A 27,989-nucleotide genomic window follows, 5' to 3' on the forward strand; every position below is an offset into this window, starting at 1 on the left:
TTGTATCTCCTTGTGCTGTGTGTATCGTACAAACGTGGTAGGAACGTAGCCCTTCCTCGGTATTTATTTGGTGCTTGGGAAAGTGTCAGTTATTGGGCTCTGAGTGCCCCTGGAAGGCCCTGATTCGGTTATGTCCAATACTTGTTCCTCTGTGCCTGGAACCCGAACATCTATTATCCACTATCTTCCTGGAACCACTCTCCTCGCCCTTTGTTGGCTTGAGTTCTGTCAGGTTCTGCTATCTTACTGCAGCATTTTCTCTGAACTAATCGCATATCCGCAAATTCGTGAAAGGAAATTTAAAGTAAGTCACAGTTTGACTAATTATTGTTATGATTGACAAGGGCTATGCATTGCCGCTGTGCCTTTTCATCAAAAAATTGTAGAAGAGAACTTTTTTAATATCAGAAATGTTCGTAACTTGAAGCAAATATCGTAATTTTTCTTTTTGAATGCTTAAGTATTCCAATATGCTACCAATTAAACATAGAACCATTTCAAAATAATGCTGAATGACAAAGTTGAAATTCGATCTTCAACTGTTAATATCTCCTAGAAATTTTCGGAAAATTTTTTTTAAATATTTTTCTCGTATTCCCCAAGGGAGCCTCTATCACCCCTTAAAAGGAATGACGCCAATTTTGAATCACCCTACATCAAAAGTAGATAGCACTAGAAAATATGTATGGGACAGGGAAAAAAAATTTTTCGTGTTTAGCGGAAAGCTATAGAAAAAGAAAAAGGCTGCTTTTATATTAATTATATTTAATTAATGTGATCAATAAAAAAAAAGGAAACTAAGCCGCTATTTTTTACAGTTGATCAAAAGTTCCCCCCGTATGCTGCAGTCAATGACGGATGAGATGACGGATCCAGCGGTGCAGCCCACAGTATGGGTGTCAAAATGGGTGGACTACTCGGATAAGTACGGGTTTGGATACCAGCTGTCCGATGACACTGTGGGCGTGATGTTTAATGACACCACCCGCCTGATGATCCTGTCCAATGGCAAGTACGTTGCATTGATTCCGTCCTTGTTAGCGCGAGTGCTGATTGGCTGCTTGTGCGTAGGAACGTGCAGTATGTGGACCAGGACGGATGCGAGGAATACATGACGGTGGACGCGTATCCGAAGACGCTGGAAAAGAAGGTGAAGCTGCTGTCCTACTTCAACCGCTACATGAGGGAGCATTTGGTGAAAACTGGAGCGCAAGTGTGTAAAGAGTACGACTCCCTATCCAGGCAACCGCATTTGCATCAGTGGTGCCGCTCAACGTCCGGCGTGCTCATGCAGCTCAACAACGGCACTATACAGGTAGAGGAATAAAATCGCTTAGTCATCCAGTTGCATGTGTTCTAATCCTTCTTGGTCTATTCTAGGTCAACTTTAGAGACCATACTAAAGTAATTATATGTCCACTAATGGAGGCGGTGACATATGTGGGCGAAGACCGATCGTTCCTCACCTTCCGATTTGCCATGCTCACGAAGCTCGGCTGTCTGAGTATTCTTTACGAAAAAATCCGGTACACCTACGACAAGATCGGGGTGCTTTTAGAAAAGAAAGACTAATGGCAATTTTTTATGATATTTTGGCCATTTTAGAATGTATGCGTGGCAACGGTATCTCTGTTTAATGTATTAAAAACGAGTTCTCGTTCATTGTATGTGAGACTCTGCGAGTTATTGTGTTCAAGACATTTTTAGTTTATATTATTGTTAATATTTTACTACTATTTGTCATTTGAGCGTCTTTGGGCCAGATGGGCCCATTACTATCTTGTACATTTTTTTTACTTAATACAATTTTACTGCAAATTGATGCCAAGGAAATTTGTAGAATATTTTTTATATTGATTCAATTTTATCTCTGTTGTTGTTGAGTGTCCAATAAGTCTGTCGGGAGGACTGATATGACAGTGGCTGTCACTGTTTTGACAGATTTGGCGGATTTTAGGGGTCAGCTTACAAAGTGCAGTTTTAGCGATGTTTAAGTGCAAACGCTTGTAATTGATTGGTTGTTAAAACGCAATAATTCAAAAAATCTAAGTTACATGAAGTGTCTTTGGCCAAAACGGCCGATTCGTTAACAGTAGATTCAATTATAATTTTTCAATTTTTGCACTTAATGCCAAATAAATTAGTCGAATATTTTCTGTTTATTCAGTCAATTTCTCAATTTTTATTTTTATTATTGCCAACCAAGAGTTTCTCCGTAGACAATTGGGCCGTCACAGTGACAACACTGTGCTGCGAGTCGCTGACACGTTAACCTCATTTAAGAGCTAACCTAAAAGTGCAGTGTTAGGGCTCTGTCAGTGTTTTGTCTCTGCAATTTGGGGCCATGGCAGGACTTAGGCGCACCCTGCGGACCGTCCTAAAGAACTACAACAGCCCGTGTTTTCATGTGAAGCGGCTGCTCAACTACACGGGCCAGTGCTATGGTTGGGTTTGAAATTTGGTGTATTAAGTACACATTAATTTTTGTTTTTTTTGCAGATGGGGACAGCGACCCGGGCCCCATTTTCATCAACCCAGACGTTCAGGGTATTCTCCAGTCGCTGACGCGCGTCGATTATGACCGCGTGTTCAGAAAGCGGAAGCTCGGAACGAAGAAGCCCAGTGACCCGGAGTACAAGTTTATGACCGATGCGGAGTTGCAGGAGGCCCTGCGGGCCGCTAAGGAAAGAGCTGCGGAGCTCCTGCAGATTCCGCCGGTGGTCAAAGTGCGAAACACCGAAGCAAAAGTGGTGTGCAAAGACCCGGAGCTGCAAGGTAACGCCAATAACGAAACTAGTTTGTTTAGCGCTTTGGACAAAGCCTTGATGGGTTGCAGGGCTGGAAAGCAGCCGAATGGTGTTCACGGATATAACTTTCGGGGTGCAGGACGAGCAGCGAATTGTGGTGGTGAGGGAGCCGGACGGCACCCTGCGGGAGGCCGAGTGGGCGGTGAGGCAGCGCGTGAATCAAACCTACTTCCCGGACAAGGCAAAACAAATGCAAGTACCGCGGATGTTTCTGGACAGCTACCTGGAAAGACTGCTGGACAAGAACGAGTACGAGTATGTCTTGGACCGGGCGTGCGTCCAGTTCGAACCAGACGACCCCGACTATCAGCGCCTGATCTCCATTGTCTATCAGCATCTGAATGACCACAACAAATTCGAGCTGTTGAGGTAGCAACCCTAAAATCCTGATTTTCAAGCATTGGGTTTTGATGCACCTTTTTTGTGTAGGTCGACGCGCCACTTTGGTTCATTGACGTTCTACCTGGTGTGGAACCGGAACATCGACAACCTGCTCCTGGAGCTGATTCAGACGATGCGCATCGAGGAGGCCGATCAGCTGCTGGCCCTGTATTCGTTAATCCATCAAAAGCGCTTCGAGGGCGAAGACCCACTAGATCGGGTGCAGAGCTACATAGAGCAGGCGGCTGGTAAAAAGGGCTCGCTAGAACTGGCTGTGCAGGCCTACAAGGACGTGGCTGCAAGACGGGCCGTTGAGGCCCTTTGAAAATAGTTAGTATCTCCTCATCACCATTTATAGTTAACAGGAAAGGTTGGATTTGTTTAATACAAAGCAGGGTTGGCTTGATTTTTTTCAAGTGATTTCAATCACCTGATTTTTTTGGAAAAAAATCACGATTTAAATCAAAGTTCATTATTTCAAGAAACTTTATATTTCCTCTCAAAAATTTAAAGAGAACACAAATAATTCTAAGAAATGAAAATCAAAATAGAAAACGGTACATGTGAACTTAAAAATTGTCAAATATTTCCGCAACAATCACATGGCAAAAGCCAAATTCAGTGCAGCTGGAGGCAAAGGACTAGTACTACCTAGCGATGTTCGCTGGAACAGCGTAGCCGACTGTTTGGAAGCGTATGCACACAATGGGACATCATTCTCAAGATTTGCGAGGATGACTCAAAAGATATCGATTCTGCTATATTGAAAAAAGTCTCAAACATAGGACTGAAGCATACAGCACAAGAGTCCCTGAGCCTTCTGAAGCCTATTGCTGTGGCTCTAGATATACTCCAGAAGAAAAATGCCACAATATGTGCTGCCGTAGAGCAGTGGAAACTTTTGCAAGATAAGTTTAAAGAATCTCAAAATGTATCTTTAGATAAACTACAGAAGTTTCAACATCGTGATAAGCAAGATCTTACACCTTATCACTCTTATTGCTTACATGTTAAGCCCGGAGAAACAAAACTACGCTTTAACTCCTGAAGAGAAGAATCTGGCTTTGGAGACTATCAGTGAGCTTCATGGAAACTCGGGATTGTTGCCACTAGTTATTAAATTCAACGCTCGCTGCAGTCCTTTCAAATAAATTATGTTTTCTGATGAGATGCTGAAAAATATGAACGGAATTTAGTGGTGGCTATCACAGAGAGATGAACCGGAAATTGCGACACTTGCCCACTATAAAACAGTTTCTTTGTGCAACTGCATCGTCTGAGTCTGTCGAAAGGATGTTGAGCACATTCGGATATCAGGAACAGACAGACACTGATACAAAGTGCAACCACGCACCCGCCCCTCACCAATCAAATAGACTCCCCTTTGGAAAAGGTGTTTATTATTATTACATTAGGCTGTTGTGAGCTTTTCCAAAACAGCACGGTTAATGACCCCCGATGTGGACTTGTACTCGGGGCTGCGCCCCGTAAGCGCAATCAGCTGCTCGGCCACCTCAACGGCGACCCGCACTTGGGCCTCCGCAGTGCTGGCGCCCAGATGCGGCGTCGCCACCACTTTGTCGTGGGCGATCAGCTCGAGCGTCACGGGGTTCGTGGGCGGCTCCTGTTCGTACACATCGACGGCGGCTCCGCCACACTGGCCAGACTTGAGGGCGGCCAGCAGGTCGCCCTCGTTCACTATCCCGCCGCGGGCCACGTTGATCACCTTGACGCCCTTCTTGCAGCTGCCCAGCACTTGGGCGTTGATCAAATCTGGAACATTTGCGCGATTGCGGGATAATTGTTCAGGGGCGGAACATCAGTAGTTACTTCTAGTGGCTGGGATGAGGGGCGTGTGCACAGTGATGTAGTCGGCGCGCCGCCACAGCGCGTCCAGCTCCAAGTACTGGACGTTGAACTGTTGGGCCTCCTGGGGAGTCACGATGGGGTCGAAGCCGATGGTCTGAAACACTCAAAGTAGGGTTGAGGCCTGGATGGGGGCGGGGCACTGACCGTCATGCCCCAGGCCTGCATGCGGAGCGCCACCTCTTTGCCGATGCGCCCCAGCCCGATAATGGCCAGCGTCTTGCCGCTGAGCTCCCGGCCTGCATAGAGCTTGCGATCCCATCGGCCCGCCTTCAGCGAGGCGCTAGCCGCTGCCACGTTGCGCGCTAAGTTAGCGATCAGCGCACAAGTCAGCTCGCAGGCGCTGATTGCGTTGCCGCCGGGAGTGCTGGAATTCCAGTTAGTTGAGTACAGTGCTGTAGTGAGTGAGTGAGTGAGGATACTTTAGAACTACCACATCTCGGGCAGTGGCGGCGTTTACATCGATGTTGTCCACCCCAGCGCCCGCTCGGCCGATGGCCTTCAGTCTGGACCCGGCCTGGATCACTTCGGCACCCACTTTGGTGTCGGACCGCACCACAATGGCGTCATAATTCTTGGAGAAACCAAGATATATTAAGCAGCACCGAGCGCTGGTTGCTGAGCCTACCTGGATCGCCTGGATCAGCTGCTCTTTGGATAGTTTGTACTTGCAATCCACTTGGATGGAATGGCGCTGAAGAAGAGCCACGCAGGCTTCATCGACGGCGTCCGCCACCAGAACATTCCTGATGTCCATTGCGTTTTGTGTTGACCTTTGGACAGTGCGCGAGACTGAACGATCTGACCGACTGGCACCACTGATAATTTGTGCAGGGAACCTGTTTATAAGGCCTGAATTGAACGGGGGCACGATAAGCCGGGGAGTTATCGCGCTTGTTGTTGTCTTTTACCGCTAAATGGGCTTAAGATTGCGGCTGTTATTGTTGTGATGGCGCTTATTGGCCAACAGGCCTGCACGTCAGTTTAGGCAGCTGATGCAAGCTTGTTTTCGCTATTTTTTTCATCGAGTATGTAGGAATAACAAACGTTTTGAAATTTCTGGGTTTAATAGGCGATAGTTGTCTTATGTTGTTGCAAATAGCCACCAAATGTGTCGCATTGGGACTTTTTATTTAGCCCCAAATATGCACCATTTCGCGTTCACTCAGTACATTTGCATCTGAACTCCCCACTGTTTAAGGCATGTTGCTATGATAGATGTGTCGTCTGCTTTTCTTTGATGCGCTTTTTCGCCGTCACAGCAAAAAATATTTTTTTTGCGTCATAAACTCGAGCAGTTGGCGAATTAATTTCAAACTTACTCCAAACCAGGGCTCGGAATCAAACTCGAATACTTCGAGTATTCGAATATTCGAAAATCGAATAATTATGTGTAGTCATAACTCGAATATCCGAATATTTGAATACTCGAATACACCAAATATTCGAATATCCGAATATTCGAATACTCGAATACACCAACATTATCAAACTCACAAGGTGCAAATACTTTATATGCACTTTGTATACTTTTATAAAATAAATTATTATACTCTCCTGAATGTAAAATTACGTCTCTGTGTTCTGGTGATACGCGTCATCAACTTTATCCGTTGCGGCTAGTTGCCAAAAATTATATGAGATAACCATTTTTCTTCTTGGAAAACAGTGAACGGAAAACGAACACTTGAATATCTAACGAATACGAATAGAAATACTCGAATACTCGATTATTCTAATATTCGTTAGATATTCGAGTATTTGAGCCCTACTCCAAACCCCTTGGAAATATTTTTTTTTGCGTCAAAAACTCGAGCAGTTGGCGAATTAATTTCAAACTTACTCCAAACCCCTTGGATATAAGTTGCAAGTTCAAACGCACATTGAAAAAGCAATTGTACAAATCTGCTTGAGGCAGCGTAAAAATCGCAACATTTTGTCGCATAGTGAGGGCGTTGCCCTACAAAATGCACCCAATATTCAATCTGGATCTTCACGTATTCCTGAGAAAATACATTTCAAAGTCTTGAGTACTTTAATAAGTTAAAAACTTCAGCGCGCTTAAACAACGTTAAAAAAATTATTAAAATCCGCCTGAAGGAGACAAAAAACTTTTTTCACAGAGCAAACAGGCTGGTATAGCTAGACGAATTTTTTTTAAAGTTGTCCAGGATAAACCAAAAATCTCTCAGGTCTGTCCAGAATATCACTCGAAAGAGAAAATATGCGGCTTTAAATGAAGAAAACTTCACTTTAATAGGAACTATCTGGGGGTTTTCAGAAGTTTTTCGGATACTAAAGAGATCCGGTCCATAATATAACCCCAAAGCCAAAATCCACTGCTTTAAATCAGGAAAAACTCACTTTAATAAGAAATTTGTGGACGTTTTCAGAATGTTTTCAGTTAGGAAAAGCTAGATTTATCTCATATGACCATTTTTTCTTTTAACTTTTTTTCATACTTCTAATTATGGGTGTCCCCAATAACCAGAAAATCTATGGAAAACACGACCTTTAACTTCCCAATGCAAGCTTTAACCCACAACTGAGAGCACTAAAAAATAGTTCACTTTGTCATGTTCTTAACCAAATAAGTGCACGTTTTACACGCTATATATTGATACAACTGTAGCTAGATCTATGCAGAACTTTGTCCTTAAAATGCTCTCAAAGTTTTAAGTCTGCATTCTTCTCAAACCATCTGGAAACAGACAAAATGTCCAAGAAGCAGCTCACTTCGCCATGCTCTTAGCTACAAAGACTGGCGTTTTATTGACCAACTATTAGTCCCAAATTATCTAGATCTGTGCAAGTCTTTGCTACTTAAAATGCTCCCAAACGTTTAAGTCTATTATCTTTTCAACGCACATAGAAGCAGGCAAAATGCGAAAAATTCGCTTTGCGATGCTCTGAATTTTGATCTCAAATTAATGTTTTATGAGCTATCTATTGACACTAAAGCATCTAGATCTATGCAAGGTTTTGTCACTTAAAGCACCATCAAAGTGTAAACTCTGTTAATTTACCAAACGGTCTGAAAACAGACAAAATGGTCAGAAAAACGTCTACTTCGGCATGCTCTTAGCCACATAAATTAACGTTTAATGAGCTATCTATTGAGGCCACATTATCCTAGACCTGTTGCCCCTTAAAGTGCTCTCAAAGTTTCAAGACTGTTCTATTCTGAAACCGTTTGAAAACAAAATGTTCAGGAAAAGTAGTCCACATTGTCATGCTCCTAGCCATACAAACAAAACAGTCTATTTCTATGCAGGACTTTGGCCCATTAAATTGTTCTCAGTGTTGTAAGTCTGTTATCTTCTTTAAACGGCTGGAAACAGACAAAATGTTCAAGTGGAATGGTCATGCTCTTAGCATAATAATTTGAATGGTTTTCGGCAAAATATTATCAAAACTTATAAATCGATTTTAACCGGTTTTGCCTCAATAACCCCGATTAGTTGTTCCAAAACCACCATTCAACTACCGTTTGTCCCGTTTGCAAACGTTTTTGGTGTTGCCCAAACTATGTTTTCTTCGAATTAAATTGCAGATGGTAATTTTGAGGAAATCGACTTGAAAATAAAAACTGTTTTAACTTTTGCTTATTGAAAAGTACTGCCATTAAGTTTTAGCGCTTAGTCCCCAAAATACTGAACATTTTCACATATCGGCACCGTTATGGTTAAAACCAATCATTTAAGACCTACCTTTTGATGCGAAAGTATCTATATCTATGTGTCTAAATTTTGAAGACTTGCATGATTCAAAAACGACTGGAAGCAGGAAAAATGCCCGTTTTGATCGCGCTCTGGCATGAAACTGGAAGTTTTCCCTTAAAAGGGAGACTCAAAAAAATATCGAGCAAACCGTGAAAACCTGTTGTTTAAAGTGTTTCTTTAACCATCTGCTCACCAAAAAAGAAAAGAATTGCCTTTTTCTTATTAGCTTTGGTGCCAGATTTGTAAAATTGTCCTTAACACTCTAGAAAACACCCACTTTGGAAGACTCAAAAAGAAAACTGAATAAATTTAGGAAGATGTGTTAGTGTGTAGTAGAGTACAAAATTCGGGCATCGCTTCAAACAAGCAACATTGGCAGAGACAAATGTATATCACTCCAATGCGCCTGTTAATTATCTTCCCAGTGGTCTCAAAATGTGTTCTCTATTAACATTTTGTACTCTCTGAAAAAAAAACTATTAAGTCGCAATGCTCTGAACCATGGATGTGTTAGCTTGAGAACACATTTTTGCACCCCTGGATAGAGAATTAACGAGCGCATTCGAGTGCTATGCATTTGTAGCTGCAAATCATCTATAAAAACAATTCGGTGACTTTTTGGGTCGAAAATCGAAAGCGCGGTGTGGCTTTTTTTCCATAAAAACATATTTCCCGGTGATTTCGCTTCGTTCTACCCTGAGAATGTAAGAGCGGTGAAATAACAAACAGCCCGTCGTTTGGTCTCATTTTTTTTTGATCGATTTCAACGTGTTTTGTACAAAATCATTCGCTAGATTTGGCTAATATTTACAAAAGGTCGCATAGCCCATTGAAAAGCGATGCGCAATAAATAACTTCCATTCAGTATTAAAATATAAAACATAATAAATTAACATCAATCGGGGCCGTTTCATAAGCCGATGTATGAGCAAAACAGGAAAGTCAAAAACATGGTGACTATCAGGATAACGATGGCCAGCCAAAGGGGAATGGTTTCTGCAAAACACAAGAAAACAGTGGATTTGAAGGCAAAGGTGCGCGGAATGTTGGCGCTTACTTCTATATGGCAAGGTGTGGATGCAGACTTGATTGTCCACCGATATGGACAGTACGGCGGCCTCCGCCACACTGCAAACGGTGTGGTTCTGCTGGTTGAGAACCGGCAGGAACTCCAGACCGGTTACAAACATGGAATGTGCGCCAGAAATATGCAAAACTCTCTGAAATAAATCGGGGGAATTATTGGCAAGGCTCGGAGACAATCTCGGGCGATTACCTGCAAACTAAACGCGACGTACACCGAAACTGAGCCACTAAACATGGTGCCGACAGCCACAAACCTGCCATCATCCCGAACGGCGAGGGCGGAAACACTTTCGTCGAATTCCGCAGACTTCCGTATAATGCCTGCAAGGGAACGGGGGGATTATGGAAAATTGCCGTAAAAAACCTCAAATGCCACCTTCAAGTGGATGCCACTGCTGCAAGTAGGACTTTTGCTGCTTCGCCCGTCCAGTCGGATTAGACAGCATGTAAAGGGCCGATTTATCTTCGCCCTCAACCACTCCGAATCTGCCTCAAAGAAATCTACATAAAGCCATCGGCCTTGCCAATCTTAGCAGGAATATACCAAGTTATTGAAAATTGTAAAAAACTGATACTTAAATATATGGGGTCAACAACGAGTGTATTACCTGCATCTTTTATATAAATACTTTGAACCTTGCGGCTGTTCCCACGTCAGTCTCCGGATCTCTGTGCCTTTCGCGCAGTCCCACAGCACTGCCAGCCCGTCCTTTGCTATAGTAACCAGGTAGTTTCCGTGAGTACTGAAGTCTATATCATCCACCTCTTTACTATGGGCTTGCAGCTTGGCAATCGGCTGCATGCTGGGGAACTTCCACATTCGAATGTCGCCATCGGTTCCTCCTGGAGGATTGCCAGTTTAAAACAGCCAGTAGATGACTGTGGATGGTTTCCCTCACCTGTTGCCATGAGTTTTCTATTGGGGTGCACCCGCACGACTCGACAAAGTGGTTCGGGCAACTTAAAGTCCGTTTGTATGCTGTCAGCCGGGTTAAGAACGAACTTTAAGCGCTTTTTCGGCGTTTTCGTCGGCTCAGGTTTTTGCGTGCGTGGTCGCAACCCCGGGGCATCGCTGTCCAACGATTCAACCACCCCGTTTGCCTGAGGGGCTGCATCAAAAAACAAACTGTTCAGCTATAAGCTAAACAAACCGGAATTTGACCTACCGAACTGCGTATTGACCCTATAAAGTTGACAATGGCTTTCCTGGCCTGCAACTAGGTACGTGTGTTTGCCATCCACGGACTTTGAGACCGTGCAATTCATCACAACATTGGGCCCCGTTTCGTGCCTGGTCACTTCTTCTACGTGGAATTTCTTACCGTCGTGCGACAGCTCGAATATTTCCTGGAATATTCCGGTTTAGTCAGCTTGTGTCACAAGCTGGAAGCAAAAGGGTACTTACAAATCCATTAGCTACTCCAGTTTTTGAGGAACCTCCACCGCCACCCACCAAAACATGTCTGTTTGTCAGCATTTGCACACTGAATAGGGGGAAATTGATGCGGGCCAGCACATCGTCGATATTTCTGCGATGTGGGGCCATTTCAAGCGTTCAAATCACCAATTATTGGTGAAAACTGCTGGTAAATTTCAAACCTCCACGTCGATAACCTCAAAGTTTGACAAACTAATCAAACACGATCCCATCGAGTTGTTTATCTAATTAATTAGATTGGGCGTGGTTTGAGGACGTTTACCCACTGTTCAGTGCGGATATTTGTCGAGTTTTAGCTCAAAAAGTTATAAAAATAATTTCCCTTCAAGCTTTGCTTAATTTAATTGAAATTTCCCTAGCGATTTTATATTTCCAATAAAAAGTTGTTTAAGGAATAAACCTCGATGGTAGTTGGGTGCGTCACTGCATGTGACGTCTATTAACCTTGCAACATATGATTTTGACAAATAACTTTCACAAATAAAGGCAGACAAGGTGATTGTTTGGAATGTTAAATATTGCGGAAGTTGAATGCTGAAATTCCGCACTTTCCTTTGATCCATTTACTCGGTTCTTTTTGCGACAATTCGTGAAGTGAAAACACTGCGATAAAGTGCAAAACAGTGCGAAGTCCCAAACAAGGTCCAGTTTGGTTATGTAGAGCTGTGATTTTTTTAACAGGTGTTTTTTGCGCATATTTACACAATTTCCCAGTGGTTTTTATCATGGGACTGTTATTTGCTAAGCTATGGAGCTTGTTTGGCAACGAAGGTAAGCAATGAGTCAGTTTGGTCCAATTTGGGGGGCGATTAACAGCCGCTTGGTTTATAGAGCACAAGATTGTTATTGTGGGGCTTGACAATGCTGGAAAAACCACGATATTGTACCAGTTTTTGATGAATGAGGTGGTTCATACTAGTCCGACTATTGGGTCAAATGTTGAGGAAGTTGTATGGCGGAATATCCACTTTATCATGTGGGATTTGGGGGGACAGCAGTCTTTAAGAGCCGCCTGGAGCACTTATTACACCAATACAGAGGTAAGTTGGTTCAGTTATAATCCCATGTAATAAACACTGTTTATGGTGCATGCTTTACTCGCGACAGATAAGCGAAACCTTTGTAATTATCGTGTTTTGATATTAAATCCTCATTGTTCGGTTTTCGGTGCAGATAAGCTTGGGGATGAGATGCTGAAACTTTATCTTTATGGTACTTCAAACTAGATAAGTAACATTAAATTAACGGCTACTTAATCTGTAATAATAAGACAGCAGTTTATGCAAAGTTTGATAAATCGGCTAAAATCAACCTAAGTTGGTTAGTAAGTTCCTAAGTGGCTCCTGTTTTGGGCGCTTAATAACTGAGGGCTGTTTGAGTGCGGACGATGACGACCGATTGAAAAATTCGCAAAAATTAAGGAAAATTCCGACAAGGCTCATTAGTCCTAATTAAGCTGGGGAATCATAAACAGGGTGATAAAGCAAGGCTTCGGACACATAAAAAAGGAAAATAATCGTTTTCTTACGTACAATCTTCTACACTCATTCCCCAGACCTTCTGCGAAATCAGTTAAATCAAGTAGTCAACTTTTGGGTTTATAAACTAATAATATTGTTTGTTGCAGTTTGTGATTGTTGTGGTGGATTCAACCGATCGCGAGCGATTATCTATGATCCGAGAAGAGCTCTACAAGATGTTGGCGCATGAAGAACTGTCGAAAGCCAGCGTTTTGGTCTATGCGAATAAACAGGACGTTAAAGGTTCAATGAGCGCCTCAGAAATCTCTAAAGAGTTGAATTTGACTTCAATTAAACAGCAGCAATGGCATATTCAATCCTGTTGTGCGCTCACTGGGGAAGGGTGAGCTTGGGAGCTTTTTTGTGGGGGTTTTGCTCGAATGATGATTTTTCAGACTCTACCAGGGGCTAGAGTGGATAGCCAATCGGCTGAAGAAGAAATGACACCTGTATTGGTAGCTGTGTGCGAAAACGTTCAGTTTGAAACTCATTTTTCTTAATGGGGAAAGTGAGTTTCAAATGGTGACTGTTTCTCACATTGAGAAGGCCAGATCTTCCAAGACCTGTTTTTTTGGAGGGCGATTGTCGTCGGTTCAATGCCAAAACTTCATTAATAAACTTGTGATATACATACATAATACATACATACATAGGTTGTGTTGTTGGTCTTTTTACATAAAAAGATCGGAACTTTGACGACACGAACTTTCGCAAATTACCTTAGATAGATGGCATGTTCTTAGCGTGTGTGTGAATGGAAATTGGGCTTTTATCATTTCGAAAGCTTCACCCGAAGACGAATTATATTTTTCCAATTAGAACTAAAGCTGACGCGCATTTTTGCTTGCTCTTATTGTTTGAATTAATTGTTTTCAGTATTTTGACTTTATTATTTGAAGATTTCCAATCGCTTGGTTGATGATGACTGTGGCAGAGCTGAGATGGCACGTTAATTTGGTCCTCTCATTTTTTATGTACAGAGTTATTTAATAGATAAAACCAGTTGTATATAAACAGAGTTTAATTGTTTTCCTTCCTGCTAGTGGAGCGTTAAGAGTGCTTTAATTATTTGAGAAAATTTTGTTTTGTTGCAGGACGGCCGAAGTGCTTCACAAATACTTGGCGAGCAACCAGGTAAATGGATATCGGTCTAGGAAGTTTTTAACTCTGAAATATGGAGGGTTCAAATTCAAGAACTCTAAAAAAGTGTCTAAGTGTGTGATTTTCAGTTCAGTGAAAATTTCAGTTCTCTATCTGCTCTCGCTCTCTCAGGGCTTATTTTTCAAATAGGGCTTGCACTGTTTCAAACACCTCTAGGAGACACACATGTTTAAAAATTTTGCAAAATTACTCCTGAGCCTGATGAATATGTCAACTTTGCCTGTTTAATAGAGCCGTGTTTGCTGTGTATACAGTAAAAATTTCAATTCTGTATGTGATTGGTGCTTCTCAGGGCGAATTTTTCAAGTACAGGCTGCACTGTTTCAATCGCTGCTTTCAGACGCATATACTCAAAAGTTTTCCGATGCCACTCTTGATCCTGATGAACATCCCAATTTTTCCTGTTCAACAGAGCCATGTTTCCTTTATTTTTGGTAAAAATTGCAGCTCTAACGAGTTAGAGCTTCAAACAGCGATTTTTTCAAATAGATTCCGATGTTTCAAATGCCGCTAGAAGTCACACATGTTCAAAAATTTTGCAAAATTACTCCCGAGCCTGATGAATATCTCAATTGTGCCTGTTTAATAGAGCCATGTTTGACCATGCGGCGTGGAGACACAGATGTTCCAACATTTTGCAAAATCACCTTTGAGCCTGATGGAATCTTAACTTTGTGTATTCAATAGAGCCATGATTGATCTATATTTAGAGATAATTTCAATTCTATATCGGCTCTCGTCTTCGCAGGGTTTATTTTTGAAATAGAGCTTGCACTGTTTTAAACACGACTAGGAGACACACATGATCAAAATATTTCTAAAATATCTCCAGAACTTGACGGAAATTTCACTTTGCGCGTCCAACAGAGCCATGATTGCTCGATATTCAGTAAGAATTTCAATTGTGTATGTATTTGGTGCTTCTCAGGGCGAATTTTTCAAGTACAGGCGCATATATTCAAAAATTTCCCGATGCCACTCTTGAGCCTAATGAACATCCCAATTTTTCCTGTTCAATGGAGCCATGCGTCCTTTATTTTTGGCAAAAATTGCAACTCTAACGGGTTAGAGCTTCAAACAGCGATTTTTTCAAATAGAGTGCGATGTTTCAAACGTGGCTCGGAGTCACACATGTTCAAAAATTTTGCAAAATTACTCCCGATTCTGATGAATATCTCAACTGTGCCTGTTTAATAGAGCCATGTTTGCTGTATATACAGTAAAAATTTTATTTCTGTATCTCCTCTGGTTTTCTCAGGGCGCATTTTTCAAACAGAACATCTCGTAAAAAACTTAGCTCTAACTGGTTGGAGCTTCAATGATAGAATTTTTGAAATAGAGCCTGCACCAATTTAATCGCCACAAAATCTCCAAAAAAGTCTCAGACGGCTTTGGGTGAAAACCACACTAAAAAAATATAAAAAAATCCTTGAACCAAGCGGCGACATTCGTTCCACTGACCGATAGTTATTTTCCATAGAAACCCGTATGTCGCAGCTCGCCTCATCTTATCATAGTCAGTCACTTGAATCAGTGGCGCACATTTGCAAAGTTATGCTGTCACCTCTGATCAGCAATCGCAAATTTTCCGGTTTTTTTTCATTTTTCTGCTGGAAAGTGTAGTGTTTCCGGTATATAAACCCCCCTGCTTTCACTTGAGCGAGTTTTCTCCACCAGATTGTGGATATTTCGGAAAAAATCGCAGATTTTCTATTGTGACGTTTAGTGTAAATGCTCGTTGTGAAGGGCAGGGCTAGTTTGGAGGTTTAAGGGGACGCTTCTGAGGGGACGTCGTCTCAGACAATTTAAGTGTTTTCCGCATGAATTTTTGCCATAAAAATCGTGTTAGTTAGTGTAACACAAGAATATTTCGTCGTTTTTCAACCAAAGCTGTCACTTTGACTGTCAACTTTGAGACAGACAGTGTGGATGTCAGGATGCCTTTGTTGTCTTATGGAAAAACAGTCAAAAATCAGGATTCCTCGGAAAACACCATGAGCAAAGTAACTAATATAAAAGATAAAAAAAAAATTTTACTTGGAACGCCGGAGGGATGGAAACCAGAAAATTACCAAAATATATATATATGACCTAAAATTCGTCTAAGTTTGTACAAATAAGGCACCAATGCGTTCGGTAGTGTTCAAAAATGTACAAATTTCCCGTAAATCTACACCTATACCTATGACTGTACAAAAATATGGCACATCAATTCAGTGGCACATTCTCTTGAAAAAATTATTATACACCATACAAAGTACCTAATTTTGATATTTATAATGCCCGGCCTAGCACAAGTAAATGTACAAAACTTAAGTGTTTAGATGCGTAAACGCCTACAAATAAAACCTATTCACTAGTGTGGCTAGTTGAGAAAAGGGGGCAATGTGACGTAGGTTTGGTTCCCATTGCCATCCGACTTAAGTTCCTTTAATCGACCATCCTCATAAGTCTGGTCGTACTTCGGAGATCCATTGGCGTATCGTTCGGGCGACTGGCTCAAGTTCGGGTCCACGTACTCGATTTTCACCCCTATCGAGCTCTCGTCGGTCGCGGGCGAATGGGATTGCAGCATCGAGTACTCCCGACCAAGCGGAGGGCTCTGATTGGTCGGCGGCGTAGAGTACTCGTGGGCGCGCATCGGCGCACTGAACAGCTGAGTATCATGCGAGTTCAACATGTACGAGTAGGAGTTCTGGCTGGTACCAAACGTCGTGTAACCTGAGGTGGGCGATCCGAAACCCGAGTAGGATCCAGCGGCGGAGTTTAGGAGGTTCAAGTGCCCACCCAGCTCGTAGGTGGACTGTCCATAAGTCCACGAATCTACCGGCGCCGTCGGCTGCGCCTGAGTGAATGGAATCGTCTGGTTGAAGTTGTTGTTGAGGGAGGCGTTCGGAGTGGTTGAACTGATGTAGCCGGTTTTCCTGGGAGGCTCGCGCTTTCGCCATTTGGCTCTGCGGTTCTGGAACCACACCTGCACTCTGGATTCGCTCAGATTGAGCTTCAAGGCCAACTCCTCACGTGCAAACACGTCCGGGTAGGGGGCTCTTTCAAAAGCCCGCTCCAGTTCCTCCAGCTGGAATGCTGTGAACGTCGTTCTGAAAAATTAATATTCTCTTTTAGTTTTCGCGAGTCCAAAAGTCTAGACTCCCCCCGGTGGCTAAGATTATAACTACAAGTTAAGTAGTACTTTTTTGTTGACATTGGTGTTTACTCTGATTGATTTATTTTCCTGACTGCGTGTACACCAAATGTTGCATAATTTTGATTTTGACAAAGCAGATATATTAATTAAGGAAACAAATGATCGTAAAAGAAGAATGCAAGAAATGATACAAATAAAAAAACATGCAAAAGCAATAAAATTCAGATCAGATACAACCTTAGCAACATTTACCAAACCCTAATAAAGCCATAAGTATGGAACACCCGGTACTACGGTAATTTTAAATCTGATGATGGCGCTGTTGTCTCGCCGAAACGTAATGAATGATAAACGATGTTTCAAAATTTTTACTTCATACTTTGACTGAAACCCAGGAAAGATAAGAATATCATAATTGGTCTTTACATCTGATTGAGATTTGTTTTGTTCTAATCAACTTTGCAAGCTTTTAAATAAATAGAAAAAGATCGTGACGTACATGACGTACGACAGACAGTGTGCAAGATTGTTTTATGTCATAAATGTCATCAACTCCAATAAATAAACAAGTCTGACAAATATCAACTGTCACTCGACAACGAGTCATATGACGTTTCGCAGCGCCACCACTCGCGAATACTGGCGGCTAAACGTAGGAATATGATCCGATTAATGCGCATGCGTTAACTGCAGATTTTAGCTGCTGATCAGCTGCGTGATTAACAGTGGAGTGGGCTCTATCTATCTCACTCTTAATCTATGCTGTTGATGTTCATTTTTCGTATTTAAAATTCTTGGTATTTGAAATTTACATTAGGCATTAGGCATTAGGCATATCGACCTTCCAAAATTGGTTCCTTTTTCTTCTGTAATTCGGCCTTCCCAGCATATGGCGTGCAAAGGCAACATCAAATCCCAAAGTTCCAGTTAAACATGCGAGTTCCTAGTACTTTCATATTATTGATAAATTTTATTATACTGATGGCTTGTGCCTGGATTTTGTTTGATCAAAAATAGTAGACTTCATAGGATCTTTAGTACAACCATTGACTGTAGTACACGTTTCTGTGTTTTTTGAAGTGCATTTAAACAATCATAGGTATATTATATGCATATTCAATAACCACTTTATCGTCCAAGCTGTGAGCCTGAAGGCGATTGCGGATATGATGTGTAAAAACTTAATTGCGGCATAAACAACCCATATTTATTTTTCTGAAGTAACGTAGAAAAGAATTTCGAACACGCTTGTAGTCTTTACTCACGAATTAACGAAAATCGTAACCTCAATCAACAACTCACGAAAAGTGAAAATAAACAGCTGATAGCTTAGAGTCCGCGCATGCCCATTAAAGGAATCGTATTCCTACGTTTAGCCGCCAGTCTCGCGAATAGCCTGGTGTCATTATTTGAATGTCAGTTTGACATTCATCAACGTTTGAATTGCCTCAATTTTGTCGCCATGGATACTAGTTGTCATTGGCACAAAGTAGCTCGATATAATGGTCTCCAGCGGACAAAAAAAAATTTTGAAATTATTCTGCTAAAAAGTTTTTTTTCCATTGTCCTCATTTGACATGTTCGAGTTTCGTAAATCGAATTGATGCGATTTTGATCTTCGGAGTTACTTAATTCGGCTTTTTCCATCCCCTTTGAATTAGTTCCAGTAAATTGAGTTTATGGGCAAAAAATGCCAGCACGTGCGGTTGGACTGGCGGAATTTGGCGCATCTGTCCGGCTTTAAGCCCCCATTTGCGTCCCTTCGAGTGGACAACTGACGCCCGTTTTGTTTCAAGTGGCTTTAAATAGGTCGGTGATTTTCGGCTTTTTCACCCAAAATTCCACTGCTGTTTGGATGCGGGCACTTTTGTGTTGAACAGCGGCTTTTTTGATCATTTAGTTACTCATCAGTGGGTTTATTATTTGGTAAAGTCGATAGGTATCGGTTAGGTACTTGGTTCAACCACTCTGCGGCATAAAAAATAGAATTTGAAATTTAAATGAAAATTTGGCGTTGCCCATATTGGTTCTGTCCTTTGCTCGCTCATTAAAAACACTTATTTGGCTGGAATTGGCATGGAAAAAGTGGCAACTTTTCCCACTCGAATCTGCTTTATCGATCAAAAAATTGCTACTTAAGGGCAATTGTTCATTAAACTGAAAGTTCAGACAAACTTGGAATAAAATTGACGAAAAATAACGGCAATTAAATGCATGAAGAAAGCCGAAAAGAAATTCCTGGTGAGCAAAAGCCATTTGTGTCGTTTGGGTTTTAAAGCAGAAGACATTTTCTGCGGTTCCCAGTTTTAGGGCCAATTTCGCTAATAAGCGTCTGGAAGGCGCAAGTTAAGCTCGCGTTTCTTTTGATCGTCACCCATAAATGTTCACATCTGTACGACAATAACGCAACTAGTGAGATTTTCCGGCTTTTTAACTATTTAAAGGATGCAATTGTTTTCCACTTTGGCATAAAATGCCGAAAAACTCATTAGTTTCAAGCAATGGCCACGTAAACCCGTATTTTTTCGTGTCTATTCTCTCGATATATTTTTTTGGTAGGAATACAAACATTTGTGGCAGTCTAGAGCTCGTGTGGCGTTAGAATTGAGTGGAAAAACTTGCAACAAAGCACACTATTTGGATTTTTTGGCTACAAAAGTGGCAATTAATGGGGATTAAACCCAAAATTTTTTCGCGCCTGCACTGAAAGCCACTTAAGCGCATGCTAAAATCACAACAGCAATAAAAGTCTCTGAAAATGTTCCTTTTCCTGGGACAATTTGTAAAAGAAATCCCATTTGCCTGATTTTTTGCACAACATACCCACTCTTGTTGGTTTTTTAATCAATGAATTGGGGTTTTTCCAATAAAATCCGTTTTGTTTCGCATTATGATTTTTCGGACTTTTTGCATTCAAAACAAGAAGTGAATGAGCAAATCGATCTGTTGTTATTGGTAGGTTTTCCAGTCAACTAAATCAATTTTTCAATTACGAAATTCCGATTTCCCATCAAAACTATCAATATGCGTCAACCCACTTTTGAACCGCCAGCTTCAATCACTTATTTCCAGCTCAATTCAAACGCGCTGAGGAAACCACCTCTGAAGATGCAAGCCGCTAGTGCGTGCGAAACGTTAGGAGTAATTTTTTCTTGGAAAACGCCCGAAAAATTCACCGCTTTCCAGCAACGACCGCCAAAGTAAAAGCAAATAGTTTACAGAGTAAGATAAAGGAAAATTAGCCGTTGCCCACATTAGCGCTGTCTTTCTCTAGTCATGTGAAACACCTAATATCGACCAATAGTCATTGATGGTTGTTTGTTAACACCTTTAAGACGCTAAGGGGGAAACAATAAAAATGGTAATTTCTTTCTAAAAAGGCTGTGGGTCAGTCCAAATGGGCCTTTCTGCCCAAAGTGGGAAATATTATTTAAAACCCTTTGAATGGTAATTTTTAAGTGTGAAAACTATGCGCCTTTGGACATCGTAAACATCACTAGGAAACCGCTTAAACTAGTAGCAAATTGCAAAAAAAACCTTGTTTTCTTCTTCTTGACCCCATTGTTTTCGCCCTTTTTCTTCTCGTTCTTCTTGCTGGTGGTCGAAGAAGCATTGCCGATTTCCGTCGAATTCAAGTTCTGCGACTGCAGCAGCACCACGTCCTCCTTTTTGCGCTGTTGAGGCACGCCATTGGTGCTGCCAATCGGCTCCATGTTGGCCTGATAGGCAATGGAGAGATCCTGATGGTTCATTGGAGAACCGTCCATTTTCTGAGGCGGCGCTTTGTCGTACTCTAATGGACTGCCCATGTTACCGAACATCTCATGCTGTTGCTGAAGGCCGAGCATCACCTGCAAGAAGTTTTCCATCTAAAATATTTCCACTTTTGGAGGCACTGTTCCATTGATGGAAGCTGGAAGCACTCGGCACGAATCACCGAAATTTACCTGGATCGAATGCACGTCGGTGTTTTTGCTCAACAGCGTCGAACTCAAGCTGGGCAACGGTTGATTGTTGTAATCGTTAAAGTTCTGATCGTCGAACGGGCCACCTTCCATTATCAATTAACACAATCAAAACAATTTTTTTTAATCAGACAATTTAGCCGAGCTGTTACTCTTACACTGACTTCTGACATTATCATTTTAGTCAATTTATATTTAACGAGCTCAATTGGGAAACGTACACCCATGCTGTGCCGAGAGCGTCCCATTGGGACGCTGCGAAGCAGCTCGTGCTCTGATTGGTCGCGATCGGCAAAATCGCAGCGCCTCGACCAATGGGGGCGCCGATTTCGTGTGAGGGGACGCTGAATGAATGGGAAATGAGGGCTCCGACTGGCGCTCTATCGGCTCTAGCAGTTTTACTCAACTAGTCGCTAAGGCAGGAGCGCGTTTGATTCGCTTTTTATGCAACTTGGAATAAGTGCCTGAAACTGGCGGCTCTTTTTGTTAAAAACTAACATCTGGATGAACTTGTAAAGCTTTCAATTGTAAGCCAAACATGTGCAACAATGTTTAATTTTTGCGACTAGAAAACTTATAAACCACACTAGATAGAGTGGTGTTTTTTGCCCGTCCCGTGTTTCTAATTAAAAACTTTCACAAATCAGCAGCGGAACAAAGATGTTTTTTAAACCCCGCATTTGTTGATGCAAAACGCAACAAAAGTAGCAAAATTTAAAGAAGACCGCCTAGCGACGAACACCAAGTATTGAGCAAAAAATTGAGCTAATCTTATGGTTTTAGGATGTTCTTAAGTGACTTTCAGTGCGGGCCTGAAGCAATTTTGTATTTAAATTCTGTTAATTTCCACTTTGGTAGCTACAAATGCATCATATTACATGTTAGTAGGAATATTTGCCGACGCCGCTAACCAAATAGCAAGCTTTTCAATAATTATTGGAAATGTGCCGTTGCCCACATCAGCTCCATCCTTTTCTAGCTCAGTAAAAACGCGTATTTGTCCGAATATGTCTAATGAAAGCTTTTAGCAGTTAAAGCAAAAATTATTCCCACTACAGTTTTGGGAGCGGGATTAGACGAAAAACTCTTGGCCGGTAGTTGAAAGGAAAAACCGCAAAAGCAAAAGCCAAAGCCAGAAAGTTTTCTCTGAAAAAATTTTAAACTGATACTCGCCCACAGTAGCTCTGTCTTTTTCTAGCCCATTGAAAACAATAGAAGTCCAAAAAGTGTTAGGCAATTGCTCCCACTAAAGATATTACGTAGATCCGATTAGGTGCAGGTTTAATCGAAAAGTAGTAAATATTTGTTTCAAATCACCAGAATGTGTACTTTTTGCCCCAAAAGTTGCACTGATTCCAGTTCAGTAAACTTCTTCAGATTTGTTTTGGTCAAAAATAATATTTTGTAAAATTTCCGCTTGCTTTTGTCTTCTTCCAACTAGTAAAGTGCTGTAAAAGTTGCGGCTTTTTCCATTCAAATTGCGATTTTTTTCTTCAGGTTTTGTGCTTAAAAGTGTCTACTTATATGCTTTACTCTATATTCTAGCAAATGTTTCAAATCGGCTGGGAGAGACAGCGCTAATCTGGGCCACGGCTCATTCTTTTTAGTTTTAAAAAAAATTAAAGAGAAACAGAGAAAAATATAACAAATTGAGGATTGCAGTTGCAGACAGCAACTCAGAGGCGTTTTGCTTGAAACAACTTTTGTTTTAAAAAAAAAATTTATGAAATTGCCGACGTTTTGTCAGATTTATTTTCGCATCTTCAGGACTCGAACGTGAACTTGCCCTGAAAATGCTAAAATGTACAAGGCAATTTTTGAAAATATTTTTTTTTCCGGAAAAAGCTTGAACAATTCACGAGTTCCAAGCCATTGTGGCTAAAGTATAACTTTTTCATGAAACTTTGAAGATTTTTCATAGCGAAAGGATTTTTGACAGTGATTTTTGCAAGTTAAAAACATAGAAAAGGTACAATAACCGAAATGAAGGACGTTCTTGACAAAGCTATAATTGTTTCAATTAAAGAAAGTTAGCCTCTGTAGGCACGTTTAGGCGCAAAACTTGAAAAGCAACTCGTTTTCCTTCAGTTTTCAGGAAAAAAGTAGCAAATATTTAGTTTCAGTCGCGAGAATTTGCAATTTTTACGCCAAAAATGGTAAAATTGTGGTTTGCATCCTCAGAGTTGTTTTTCTCGAAATATGTATTTTGAAAAATTGCCAACGTTTTGCCATTTTTGATTTGGCGGCCTCCGGACCAGTTCACGATGGGTCCTGAGGATGCCAAAATAAATATGGCAAAACGTCGGCAAATTTATAAAATCGAGCAAAATACCTTTGAAGATACACGCGACTCGAGCCTGCGAAACTTTAGAATGTAAATATTTTCCGCAACAACCTACAATCCCGAAAATTTTAAAATAATAGCCATGAAAGTATTTTTATTATATTTTTCTTCAATTTTTATTAGCAGAAATACAATTAATTTCGCCAGTTTAGTTCTTGTGTGGCACTACGAAGATCTGAATAAAACTTAAAGTAAAATGAGCCGTTGCCCACATTAGCACTGTCTCACTTTCAAATAAAAATGCTTTAGCTTTGAAAAAGTCCAAAGTTGGAACTAGATAATTTTTCAAGCTTTTTTCGAAAATTATGCCTGGCAAACGTTTCGCCATCATGAATGGCTTGCAGCCTCACAGATGTTTTGCTCAAAACGTATATTTTCCAACTTCACGTTGGGCTCCTGAGGATGCCAAAATAAATCTGACGAAACGTCGGAAATTGTATAAAATATGCTTTTCCAGAAAAACATCTCTGAGTTGGTGTCTGCAACTGCAAAACGGTAAAATGTAATTTAAAAAAAAACGTTAAATTGTAGCCACGAAGTTTTCAATTATTAAAATTTTCTGTTCCTCTTTCATTTCTGTTAAACCAAGAAAAATCAGCTTTTGCCCACATTAGCACGGTCTCACTCCGGCGCATTTGCTAGGCTATTAAAGCACCAATTGTTCCCACCAAACTTTTGTCACTTTTCAGCAGGAACTCTGACGAAAACCTCGCAAATTTTAAGGCAAAAGTGGCCACTTTTACAGTAAATGAGTTGTTTAAAAAGAACTAGGAAACATTTGCTTTAAACTTTTTTTGCTGCAAAAGTGGCAACTTTCGGAATTGATTTTATCAATCAAAATATTGTGATTTTGCACTTTCAGAAGCGTTTTGTTCGACAAGCATTCTTTGTAAAATTGCCGAAAAAGAAACACCTCTGACGCTTCAAGCCATTCCAGCTGGCTAAACGTTTGTACTACATTCTTCTCGATAAAAGCTTGACAAACTGGACGAACTCACGATCTTCAAGGCATAGCAGCTAAAGTCTGACCGTTTTTGTGAAGTGACTTTGAGGATGCCAAAATAAATACTGCGAAGCGACAGCATGTTTTCAAAATATACATTTCGAGCAAAACACCGCTGAGGATGCAAACCACTCGAGCTGACAAAACGTCAGAAAATGGAAAGAATTTACAAGTTTCAAACAATAGCAACGAACGTCTAACTCATTTTTATTTGTTCTTCGCTCTTTCTCTTTATTTTTTTTTGATATAAACTCAATAATTTTCACCAGCGCAGTGCAAAAAAATTAAATAAAATTAAATTTGTTCATTAGCGCTGTCTCGCTCCAGCATTTTAAAACTGCATGCTTGAAGGACGTTTTACGATTAAAGCGACAATTGTTCCCACCAAATTAGTAGCTTTAGATAAGTAGCCAACTGAAAACCAAGGCCAACCTGAAGGAAACCTGAAGATTTTAAAGGAAAAAGTGGGAAATTTTGAAGCGTCTCAACGTGAGTGAATGCAAAGTCCTAAAGATGCCAAAACAAAAGTGGCAAAACGTTGGCAATTTTGCAGAGCAAAAGTCAAGAAGATTTCTTTCATTACCGTCTTCAAGATTGAGAGCTTTCACCGATTCTTTTCCCTTTAAATTGTGGTTTCAGAGCTGTTTTGCTCGAAAGATATGGAAAATTTCCGACGTTTTGCCAGAGTTGATTTGGCATCTTCAGGGGCACAACATGAAGTTGCCGTAGGATGCCAAAATAAATATTTCGAAACATCGGCAATTTTATAAAATCTAACAAAACACCTCTGAGGATACAAGCCACTCGAGCCCGCGAAACGTTGCAATGCAAATGTTTTACGCGAAACTTTTAAGTTAATGGCCACGAAAGTATTTTTATTTTAATTTCAGTTGGTAGAAATACCGTTATATGTTTGCCAGGTTAGTCCTTGTGTGGCACTACGAAGATCTAAATAATAGTTAAAGTAAAATGAGCAGTTGCCCACTTTAGTGGTGTCTCACTTCAGCGCATTTACTAGCTAGAAGGACGGTTGGAGATGAAAGCGCCAATTGTTCCCACCAAACTTGTAACTTTTGGCACGAAGCTTGAAAGAAAACCTGCGCCTAAAGTGGCCACTTTGATGGGAACAATTGTAAATTTTGCTGCCAAACGTCCTTATTGTCCGTTATTGTTGTTTTTACTGCCGAATAATGGTTTTTAATGAATTGAAGGACAGACCTAACGTGGACAATCAGCAATTTATCATTTAATTTCAATTTTGAATTTAGCCGCTATGGCTGGACACTCGGGTATTAGTGGAAAAAACCTTTTGCTAGAATTTAGTGCAAACGTTTCGCCAGCTCGAATGGCGCGGAGCATCAGAGGGGTTTTGCGCGAGAGGTAAGCAAGGATGGAAGACTGTCTTCCATCCCTGCCAGTGCTTAGAAAACGTCAGGAAGAAATTATTTTCTGAAAATAAATGACTGGTTTTAAGCAATAGCTACAAAACACAAGTTTTTTTAAATTTGTTTTATCAATTTTTGTCAGTCGAGTGCCAAAAATTTCAATAAAAATCAAGTTCTGTCCCTCTTCAGCGCATTAAAACCACTTGCTAGTAGGAAGTTTGGCGATTAAGGCCACAACTGTTCCGACCATTCGTGCAACTTTATACAGGGTTATTCACCCTATACGGCCCAGACGTTTGCGGCTGGCCCGTTTTTTGCAAAGTATTATTTGATGAATTCACAGACGCCTATCGGCAGCACATTTTAAAAATATTTTTGTAATGTACGGAGTGTCCCAAAAGCCCTAAAAGTATCAAAGTTGTGTTTTTCTAAATGAAATACCCTATATATTATTGCATTTTTGGATTCTCTGAGCAAAATAAGTGATTGTTTTAATAAGATTTATAATGTCTAAATCTAAAGGTTTTTTAAATAATTCGAATTTTATCAAAATCTAATATTATTTTCATGTGTCAAATACTTCGTAGTGTAGTGTAACAAGAAATCATATTTTATATCCCAATGATAATAAACTTACCATTTTATACAGGGTGTCCACAAATTTTAACTATTCAAATAAGAACTTTAAGTGGCTATAACTTGATTAATTTAAATACAACCCCATATTTTTAGCTTACCAGGAAATGCAATTTTTAATTACCTATCGAATGGTACTAGGATGTTTATAACTAAGTTTTTGCCTTTTTACAAAATATACCAAATAATGGTTCTGTGCATCATTTGGTGTTTTTTTTATTAAAAGGTTAAATAACATATCAACAATAACATAAAACAAAGGCAAATTATTTATAACAGAATGTTCGAAATGTTGGCCGTCCATTTCCAGGCACTTATAAATTCTTTTTTCAAAACAACTGCTAACTCTGGACAACATTTGCGGAGTTACAGTTTTAAAAGCGTCTCTTATGCGTGTTTTCAGATCGTGTGAAGTTGTCGGAAGCGAAGATTTAGGTATTATAAACCTTATTAAAACAGACACTTATTTTGTTCAGAGAATCCAAAAATGCAATAATATACAGGACATTCCATTAAAAAAAAAACGCAAGTTTGATACCTTTAGAGCCTTTGGGACACCCTGTACATTACAAAAATATTTTTAAAACGTGCGCTCGATAGGCGTCAGACAATTCATAAAATAATACTTTTAAAATAATAGTAGCGTGAATAACCCTGTATAATTAAACACTTTTGAGCAGGAAACTTGTAGACAAAACTTGCAGTTTTAAAGAAAAAACTGGCAACTTTTGAAGCATTTGATTCGTGGAATCGTCGTTGCTCAATGCTCGTGGGCTCAAGGTGAAATTGCCCTGAAGAAATACAAGAAAATGAAAAAGATGGAAAATCGGCAATTTTCCAAATGTGCTGTTCGAACAAAACGCTTCTGAGGATGCAAACCACGCGTGCTTGTGAAACGTCTGGATAAATATTTCAGAAGAGAGAAGAAAGAGCCTTCACCAGTTCTTTCTCTTTTGATTCCACTTATGTTTTTTGGCCCATTGAACTGAAAGTCGACTAAGTATCAAGTTCTCATGCAGACAAGCCCACCCTAATCGGCTGCAGATTAAAAACCATTATCCACCAAATATTATCCCACAAGTAAAATAAAAGCGATGAGGGCCTTCGGCAACAGGTCGTATTCTTCAGTAGGGGCTGAAGCTGAGTGATCGATATACATGGTGGTCACGTGGATAAAACCGAGCCGAAGATGTGGGTTTGGGCACCTTAATTGCCGTTTTTCTTGTGGGAATTTTCTGGATGAGTAAAATGATTTGCGTTTAACTTACACGGTTATCGGGGAATCCGCTCACTATTCACTGTTCACCACGGAAAGTTTTTGAGCAAAGTCGAAAAACCGTTTAGAAATGCGGACGGAATCGGTAGCCAATGAGGACTGATGGTTCGGTTGCACCCCCGAAGACGCGTGTAAATAAACTGGGCGAATTAAAGGAAATTAAGAGATACAATATGTCAATTAGACCATTCATAAACAATAAGCTGATGGAGTTAACGAATCTAAACGTTGAGCGCACGCATTTAGCTCAATAG

At 40.6% G+C, this 27,989-nt stretch overlaps 6 protein-coding genes across 10 annotated transcripts in view; 3 read left to right on the plus strand and 3 right to left on the minus strand.

The window, feature by feature from the left end:
* The window catches only part of LOC109536032 (serine/threonine-protein kinase polo), a 15,771-nt gene extending 13,938 nt beyond the window's left edge, over nucleotides 1-1,833 (plus strand). For all 3 annotated transcript variants that reach the window (XM_019902098.2, XM_019902097.2, XM_048662641.1), the window contains exons 6-8: nucleotides 819-1,012; nucleotides 1,072-1,315; nucleotides 1,381-1,833. In XM_019902098.2, the coding sequence (XP_019757657.1) occupies nucleotides 819-1,012; nucleotides 1,072-1,315; nucleotides 1,381-1,572 (630 nt within the window). In that variant the 3' untranslated portion in view covers nucleotides 1,573-1,833. The remainder of the gene's footprint in view (nucleotides 1-818; nucleotides 1,013-1,071; nucleotides 1,316-1,380) is intronic.
* Nucleotides 1,834-2,203: 370 nt separating this feature from the next.
* Nucleotides 2,204-3,594, plus strand: LOC109536036 (28S ribosomal protein S22, mitochondrial). The gene is made up of 4 exons (XM_019902101.2): nucleotides 2,204-2,444; nucleotides 2,500-2,775; nucleotides 2,837-3,176; nucleotides 3,237-3,594. The coding sequence occupies exons 1-4, from the start codon at nucleotides 2,345-2,347 to the stop codon at nucleotides 3,511-3,513; spliced, it is 993 nt and encodes a 330-aa protein (XP_019757660.2). The 5' UTR covers nucleotides 2,204-2,344; the 3' UTR covers nucleotides 3,514-3,594.
* Nucleotides 3,595-4,571: 977 nt separating this feature from the next.
* Nucleotides 4,572-5,954, minus strand: LOC109536037 (D-3-phosphoglycerate dehydrogenase). The gene is made up of 5 exons (XM_048662649.1): nucleotides 5,683-5,954; nucleotides 5,477-5,628; nucleotides 5,202-5,421; nucleotides 5,019-5,151; nucleotides 4,572-4,961 (listed from the first exon to the last, which is right to left on the minus strand). Exons 1-5 carry the CDS (start codon nucleotides 5,809-5,811, stop codon nucleotides 4,600-4,602), a joined length of 996 nt encoding a protein of 331 aa, XP_048518606.1. The 5' UTR covers nucleotides 5,812-5,954; the 3' UTR covers nucleotides 4,572-4,599.
* Nucleotides 5,955-9,509: 3,555 nt separating this feature from the next.
* Nucleotides 9,510-11,508, minus strand: LOC109536033 (prolactin regulatory element-binding protein). The gene is made up of 8 exons (XM_019902099.2): nucleotides 11,268-11,508; nucleotides 11,029-11,209; nucleotides 10,762-10,971; nucleotides 10,471-10,705; nucleotides 10,239-10,348; nucleotides 10,053-10,183; nucleotides 9,834-9,996; nucleotides 9,510-9,772 (listed from the first exon to the last, which is right to left on the minus strand). Exons 1-8 carry the CDS (start codon nucleotides 11,406-11,408, stop codon nucleotides 9,687-9,689), a joined length of 1,257 nt encoding a protein of 418 aa, XP_019757658.1. The 5' UTR covers nucleotides 11,409-11,508; the 3' UTR covers nucleotides 9,510-9,686.
* Nucleotides 11,509-11,721: 213 nt separating this feature from the next.
* Nucleotides 11,722-13,834, plus strand: LOC109536041 (ADP-ribosylation factor-like protein 5B). Its single transcript, XM_019902106.2, has 4 exons — nucleotides 11,722-12,071; nucleotides 12,132-12,340; nucleotides 12,928-13,163; nucleotides 13,216-13,834. The coding sequence occupies exons 1-4, from the start codon at nucleotides 12,026-12,028 to the stop codon at nucleotides 13,262-13,264; spliced, it is 540 nt and encodes a 179-aa protein (XP_019757665.1). The 5' UTR covers nucleotides 11,722-12,025; the 3' UTR covers nucleotides 13,265-13,834.
* Nucleotides 13,835-16,049: 2,215 nt separating this feature from the next.
* On the minus strand, nucleotides 16,050-27,897 carry LOC109536063 (paired box protein Pax-6). 3 transcript variants are annotated; one of them, XM_019902142.2, is made up of 3 exons: nucleotides 27,728-27,897; nucleotides 20,664-20,977; nucleotides 16,050-17,079 (listed from the first exon to the last, which is right to left on the minus strand). In XM_019902142.2, exons 2-3 carry the CDS (start codon nucleotides 20,972-20,974, stop codon nucleotides 16,347-16,349), a joined length of 1,044 nt encoding a protein of 347 aa, XP_019757701.1. In that variant the 5' UTR covers nucleotides 20,975-20,977; nucleotides 27,728-27,897; the 3' UTR covers nucleotides 16,050-16,346. The 3 variants fall into 3 exon arrangements, with proteins under 3 accessions (XP_019757701.1, XP_019757699.1, XP_019757700.1); XM_019902140.2 differs by lacking the exon at nucleotides 27,728-27,897 and adding an exon at nucleotides 21,074-21,652 and having other exon boundaries at nucleotides 20,664-20,995; XM_019902141.2 differs by lacking the exon at nucleotides 27,728-27,897 and adding an exon at nucleotides 21,074-21,642.
* Nucleotides 27,898-27,989: the final 92 nt, after the last annotated feature.

This window comes from Dendroctonus ponderosae, unplaced genomic scaffold, assembly GCF_020466585.1.
Source record: "Dendroctonus ponderosae isolate FM_Combo_2020 unplaced genomic scaffold, Dpon_F_20191213v2 Dpon_F_20191213_11, whole genome shotgun sequence".
In the NCBI taxonomy this organism is placed as follows: domain Eukaryota; kingdom Metazoa; phylum Arthropoda; class Insecta; order Coleoptera; family Curculionidae; genus Dendroctonus; species Dendroctonus ponderosae.

Coding starts and splice junctions, on each gene's coding strand:
- LOC109536036 (XM_019902101.2), top strand. CDS start 2,345: ATGGCAGGACTTAGGCGCACCCTGCGGACCGTCCTAAAGAACTACAAC. Junction 2,445..2,499: donor CTACACGGGCCAGTGCTATG/GTTGGGTTTGAA, acceptor TTTTTTTTGCAG/ATGGGGACAGCGACCCGGGC. Junction 2,776..2,836: donor CAAAGACCCGGAGCTGCAAG/GTAACGCCAATA, acceptor GATGGGTTGCAG/GGCTGGAAAGCAGCCGAATG.
- LOC109536037 (XM_048662649.1), bottom strand. CDS start 5,811: ATGGACATCAGGAATGTTCTGGTGGCGGACGCCGTCGATGAAGCCTGC. Junction 5,422..5,476: donor CGAGATGTGGTAGTTCTAAA/GTATCCTCACTC, acceptor CTGGAATTCCAG/CACTCCCGGCGGCAACGCAA. Junction 4,962..5,018: donor CCTCATCCCAGCCACTAGAA/GTAACTACTGAT, acceptor CAAATGTTCCAG/ATTTGATCAACGCCCAAGTG.
- LOC109536033 (XM_019902099.2), bottom strand. CDS start 11,408: ATGGCCCCACATCGCAGAAATATCGACGATGTGCTGGCCCGCATCAAT. Junction 11,210..11,267: donor CTGGAGTAGCTAATGGATTT/GTAAGTACCCTT, acceptor GGAATATTCCAG/GAAATATTCGAGCTGTCGCA. Junction 10,706..10,761: donor TAGAAAACTCATGGCAACAG/GTGAGGGAAACC, acceptor GCAATCCTCCAG/GAGGAACCGATGGCGACATT.
- LOC109536041 (XM_019902106.2), top strand. CDS start 12,026: ATGGGACTGTTATTTGCTAAGCTATGGAGCTTGTTTGGCAACGAAG. Junction 12,341..12,927: donor CTTATTACACCAATACAGAG/GTAAGTTGGTTC, acceptor TGTTTGTTGCAG/TTTGTGATTGTTGTGGTGGA. Junction 13,164..13,215: donor TGTGCGCTCACTGGGGAAGG/GTGAGCTTGGGA, acceptor ATGATTTTTCAG/ACTCTACCAGGGGCTAGAGT.
- LOC109536063 (XM_019902140.2), bottom strand. CDS start 21,184: ATGGAAGGTGGCCCGTTCGACGATCAGAACTTTAACGATTACAACAAT. Junction 20,996..21,073: donor CCGACGTGCATTCGATCCAG/GTAAATTTCGGT, acceptor GAAATATTTTAG/ATGGAAAACTTCTTGCAGGT. Junction 17,080..20,663: donor GTCAAGAAGAAGAAAACAAG/GTTTTTTTTGCA, acceptor TTAATTTTTCAG/AACGACGTTCACAGCATTCC.